This window comes from Carex rostrata, chromosome 24, assembly GCF_964058835.1.
Source record: "Carex rostrata chromosome 24, lpCarRost1.2, whole genome shotgun sequence".
NCBI classification, from domain to species: domain Eukaryota; kingdom Viridiplantae; phylum Streptophyta; class Magnoliopsida; order Poales; family Cyperaceae; genus Carex; species Carex rostrata.
The window spans coordinates 416,827-422,826 of record NC_135941.1 but is presented as its reverse complement, the minus strand read 5'-3'; the positions used below and the strand labels follow the sequence as shown (position 1 = coordinate 422,826).

General features: G+C 34.2%; 1 protein-coding gene across 2 annotated transcripts in view; it reads left to right on the top strand.

Annotated features, from left to right (window-relative positions):
* Positions 1-1,938: 1,938 nt before the first annotated feature.
* Positions 1,939-6,000, top strand: part of LOC144575513 (LEAF RUST 10 DISEASE-RESISTANCE LOCUS RECEPTOR-LIKE PROTEIN KINASE-like 1.2) — a 26,516-nt gene continuing 22,454 nt past the window's right edge. For both annotated transcript variants that reach the window (XR_013518457.1, XM_078325678.1), the window contains exon 1: positions 1,939-2,755. Coding sequence is in view for 1 of the 2 variants with exons in the window: in XM_078325678.1 (XP_078181804.1) it covers positions 1,996-2,755 (760 nt within the window). In the remaining variant the exon portion in view is untranslated. The remainder of the gene's footprint in view (positions 2,756-6,000) is intronic.

The following is a 6,000-nucleotide window of genomic DNA, read 5'->3' as shown; positions in this document are numbered from 1 at the left end:
AATTTCAATAAATTAATTATACCATATCAAATGAGTCTAAAAATAAATCAATTTTTCTAAACCCTAAACCCTAATTTATCAATTCTTTTAAAATACAATTAACAAATTAATAAAATTTAATATAATTAATAGTTTGATAATAGATCAAATTAGAAATTATTATCAATTAACTGATTTCTATACTAATTTGTTTTAATTTTATATATTAAAAAAATTACCTTGATTGAGAGATCGATGGGAGAGATGAGAGAGGCGGGTCCAACAGAGGAGGAAATGGCGAAATTCGCGGATCTGGACGGGTTGCCTTAATCTGTCCTAAGAGAAGGCATGCGCGATGTGGACCCGAAGGCTAATTTCTGTCTGTGTGTGAAGTGGCACAGCGTGAAGGAGAGGGACAGCGAGAAAAGAGAAAGGAAGCTGGGGGGAGGAGTAATTTTTGCTGGGGGACGGGTTGCCTTATCTTGTCCTTTTTTTTGTTCCTAATTCGCGGACGGGAATTACCTCACCGTCTCGTGTTTTTTTTGTGTCAGACGGTATATTTCCTAACATCCCGTATATATAATTTTTTATAGTTAATTAGGTTGGCGTAGGGATTAGCAATATGGGTAAACCAGAGGGGATATTTAGTCCCGTCCCTTGAACGGGATAATTGGTCCCGGTCTAACTACACCTCGAAAAAACTCAGAAACCATCCCCTTTCTTGATATTTTTTTAATTTATTTTCTATTAATAAAAAAATGGGACCATTGCCTGCCTTCTTTTCTACTCTTTTAGCGTGTTCAGATGTCACGGGATTACGGAATGGGAATTCACTTTTAAAAAAGTGGAAACCCACGGGTACGGAATGCATGTGATTAATTATGAAAATATGAGAAAATAAGTGTTCGTTTGTATCATGGGATTAATTGTGGGAAATCTTTATTTATTTTGAAATATGAATATTTATTTAATTGTTTTAGTTTAGTTTAGTTATAAATAATTTTTTATTAATTATTATTTTTGAATAGTATAGCATTCTGTTTTGTTTTGATTTTAACCAATTAAGTTAAAGTTAGCTTAATATAAAAAAGTAATTAAATATAAAAACAAATTATATTAATTAAATATAAAATTACAATGAAAAAAAACTGTTGTGCCACCATCTATTTATTTAGACCAATAATATATTGTAAATTTAATATTTCAATGGGTTATAAATTGTAACATTTGGTAAACATAATTTTATATAATTATTTTAATTAATAAAATTGTTATAATTATATAAGGTGTATTTAATGAGTATAATACTTGTTTTCTTCTTATTACTTAGTTTACCATTATCATGATTCAATTTTTTAATATGTATTATATAATAAATAAAGTACATAGAGAGAGCGCCAATAGGAAATATTTAATGATGTCTGAGTGCATTTGTGTCCGAATCAGTTTTGGTCTTTAGTTTGCCCAAGAGCTTCGACTCAAAAAAAAAAAAAGTTTTGGTCTTTAGTCTCACTATTAAAATTATAGAGAACAGAGGGTGCTTATATAATACCTCTTATCAAGCAAATACAAAGAACTAGAGGAAAAAGACAAAAAAAAAGTTTAGTTTTAATTGTGCTGTAATTTGTGGAAAGAGAAAAAGAGAGGAGAGAGAGGATGGGAAAAAACAAATTCACTCCGAGCTCCGTTTTTAATTCCTACCAAATTGCATTCATATATAGGAACTGCGGTGGGAACGAATATATAGGAATAATTGAAAAAAATTTGTCTATCCGAACGGGTTTGAGAATTTGAGTGGGAATCAGTCTCAAATCCCATCAATTTCCTGTGGGAACGGAGCTGCCGAACACGTTTCCAAGGGAATATTCACTTTTGGAAGTTATTAGGAAACTTCTGATGACCTATATTTCTCTTAAATTTCTAAATCTCAATCTTTGTGTGGTACAATTGCCTGTGAATGAAATTATCCTAATTGAATTTCACATCTCTAAATCTCTCTATTCCTCAGCCTCAAAGATGTGCAATCGATTGATACCTGTCTTTCTCCTATTACATTTATGGAACATAGCTCTATCTCAATCAGAAAGTGTCGGAATACAGGCGTGTACACCAGTGAAGTGCGGGAGTGTTAACATCTCTTACCCCTTTTGGGTTTCCAAGCAGCAGCCGGACTACTGTGGCTATCCGAGCTTAGAAATCAACTGTCACGATGAAAGACCATTTCTAGTGCAGTCATACAATTCTAATTACTACATCGACAGAGTGTTTTACGATAATAGCTCCTTCGTGCTCATCAATTCCGTTCTGGTAAATGGGGCCACCAGCTGCTTTATTCCACATTTCAATGTTTCATTGGGTCTTGGTCCAATGGTGATAAGTGAGATCAACAAGGAGCTCGTATTCTTCTTTAATTGTGGACAAATAGAGCCCCTTCCGGTTGAATATTTGCCGGTTCCATGTGTTGCCCAGCAATCTGATGGAGGTAATGAGTCGTTTGTGCGGCTTTTACAAAATTATAGTGATGATCCTAGTGGTCGTGGGGAGTTGTTGAGCAATTGTAGCATCTCGAGAATACCGGTGTCGGGGTGGAATGGGTCGACGGTATATCAATATACAACCCTCGTGAGTGATGGATTTTTGGTGGAGTTGATGGTGTCCAATTGCTCTGATTGCCGGAAGAGCGGTGGCCAGTGTGGGTTCAATACCACCACCTCCACCTTCATGTGCAACTGCCCTGATCGAAATGTGTATCCGATGAGTTGCCTCGATCCTAAAGGTAATCTCACTTTTCGTTGGCATTTTTTTTTTGTTAGTTTGAAAATAGTTTTTTATGCAGAAGCACCATTGTGTACTGGAATTATAAGCTGTTGGATTTAATTAATGGTACGCCCGTTATGGGAAACCCAAATTCAATATCCGACCCGTTATGAAAAGATGCCAACCCTTTATGAATAGGTGCATTGGTTTTATATAAACCATTCATATCTCTCTCTCTAATAATAATCAGAAAAACGTGTGAATAGTAACAGCCAAAATTAGAGAGAAAAGATAGAGAGCACCAAGAAGTATTCTGTTAAGGATTGAAGGTTTTAGGTCGTGGAAAACGCAGGGCTTCCGGCTTCGGCTTGTGATTCCTTGCAGAACCAGTGATACTGCTACGCTCGCAAGATCCGCTTCCGCACGAAGATTAACGGAGTTATTTGTAAGTTTTGTCCGTTGATTAACATTGGTATCAGAGCTTTTATAGCATGTATTCTGGTTTTAATATATAACACGGATTGTTCCGAAAATTCGCCTAATTTGAAATTATAAAATTATTTTTTTTTTCGAAATTATTTTTCTGAAAATTTTGTATAGCAATTTTCAGATTTTTTTTTTTTTTTTTTTGAGAATTTCCGAAAATTAATTTCATGTTTCAGGAAAAACGAAATAATTTGAAATTATAATTTTGTTTAAAAATTATAACGAATTTTCAGATTTAATTTACAATTATTTTTTTTGTAAATTTGATCAATTTAAATACGAATTTTATTTTTTTAAAAAAACGTATTTAATTGTATTCACTGTTTTTGGAGATTTTTTAAATGTATCTTTTGGAGATGCATTGCAAAACAGTGATGTTGTATAGTGGAAATGGGAGATGCAAAGCAAAACCATGCATTTTTAGTTGTTTATGGATCTTATACAACTGGTTGGACAATTTTTTGGTCCAAATGAATCACAACCGTCAAAAGAACCATTTTTTCTCAAGAATTTTCGGATCTTGCCGAATTTTATTTTTTCCTGATTTGATGGTTCATGATCGGTGTGTACAATTTTTATACTTCTGGATTGTACAGCATCCATTTCTGGTTCAAGCAGTGCCAATGGATGAGTCCATTACTGTTTGAAATGGAGAGGTTGTATGCATCGGTTCAAACTAAATAGACTTGGTCCATTCCGGGATGGTGAACCGCGAAAAATAAAAGTTTTTCTTGAAGCCGCTGGGGCTAGAACCCATGTCTATTGGGTGGGAGCCAAGTACCCTAACCACTATGCTAGAACAACTTTCTTGTTACCATCTTGATTCTATAAATTAAATATACTACAAAATAGTATAATTCACACTATGGTTTCATTTCCAATGATTATAATCTGAATTTTTTTTAATTATGCATTATTCATTACAAATGATGTTTAATACCAATATATTTAGCATAACACATGAGATATAAAATGAAAGGTATGTCAGACAGTTGATTGGCCTTCTCACACAGGCAATCACTTCTATGTCTTGGTAGGACATAGAAATAAGATTGATTTTAAGCTAGACATGATACAAAATGTGAGAGCAAGTGCTTAAAATATACATCGCCTTGATAAAGAATCAAGATGAGGTCATATGAATATATTATTATGACCGAAGGTGAAATACCCACTATTCACCTTAACTGTCTTATGCCAAGTGGGAGTCCTGTTAGTGAATTTATATGATAAGTAGAGTTGTGGACTCAAGTTAGATATTATGTATATCTGAACTATCACTTGTACGGTATTGGATTTTAAATTAGACATACGCTCCATAAGAAATGGAGAATAATACCGTAACATATGTTTCATACCATATGTGCAATTGACCAACAGGGTAACAGAAGATATGATCTCTTCTTCTTTGTTGTGTGAGACCCGCGAGATAAAAAGGATCTCATAGTACTCTTCGATTTTTTACTAAATACTTGAAGTTTCTTTTCAATTAGTTATTTTGGAATGTTACCAATGATCATGTATGATGCGATCTAGTGGAACATATCTGAATAGCAAATTGATTTGGAATTAAGAGATTCTAGATAAAAGAAAAAGATCATTTGAGTGTTACATTAGGTTATATTCACTGGTGCACCAATTATGTTTATGTAACATAATTGTGAATATATAAGTATGGTTGTATCAATAAATAAAAGAGATCCTGTAATACTTAAAAATGTAATTTAATGATCTGGGGTACTGCATATTTGCTCTACTTAGATGTTGTTATACATACCTAACAGTTGGATAACAACATAGACTCTCAAATTAAGATATGCTGGTCACGGCCTATTTCCTTGTATGAATTTTAACAGAGATTAGAGATTACGTTCTCTTAGTTTATAGCGGGTATCCCATTTTGTGCGAGTGGGAGATGTTGGATTTAATTAATGGTACGCCCGTTATGGGAAACCCAAATTCAATATCCGACCCGTTATGAAAAGATGCCAACCCTTTATGAATAGGTGCATTGGTTTTATATAAACCATTCATATCTCTCTCTCTAATAATAATCAGAAAAACGTGTGAATAGTAACAGCCAAAATTAGAGAGAAAAGATAGAGAGCACCAAGAAGTATTCTGTTAAGGATTGAAGGTTTTAGGTCGTGGAAAACGCAGGGCTTCCGGCTTCGGCTTGTGATTCCTTGCAGAACCAGTGATACTGCTACGCTCGCAAGATCCGCTTCCGCACGAAGATTAACGGAGTTATTTGTAAGTTTTGTCCGTTGATTAACATAAGCTGTATCAAAAACACAGTGCAAGGCAGAGGTTGGCCAAAATTGACATGGGAGGAAGTAGTAAAAAGAGATTTGAAAGAATGTAATGTATCCAAAGAGTTGGCTTCGGACAGGAGCGCATGGAAGTTAGCGATCCACATATTAGAATCATGACCTAGGAAATATTGTCACGGCCAATACCGATCCGGATCGGCTGATACTTCCTTCCATGGAGAAGACTTTGATCAAATAGACATTCTAAGCTCAAGAGTATTCACTAGTAAACTGTTTCCTTTTTTATTTTATTTTTCTACGTGCAAAAATCTTTAATGAGGCCAAGCAGCCCCAGATTGCAAAAGTTTACCTTGTGAAGGTTAAAAATCTTTAGCATCTCTTTTGTATGAGCTGCACTGTGTTAAACTTTCTTTGTCAAGTCATTAGATTCGAAGGAACTAATTAATGATCTTGTTATATTACTTGTACTGTTAACTTCAAGGTCGTTAGTTATTCACAGAGATTT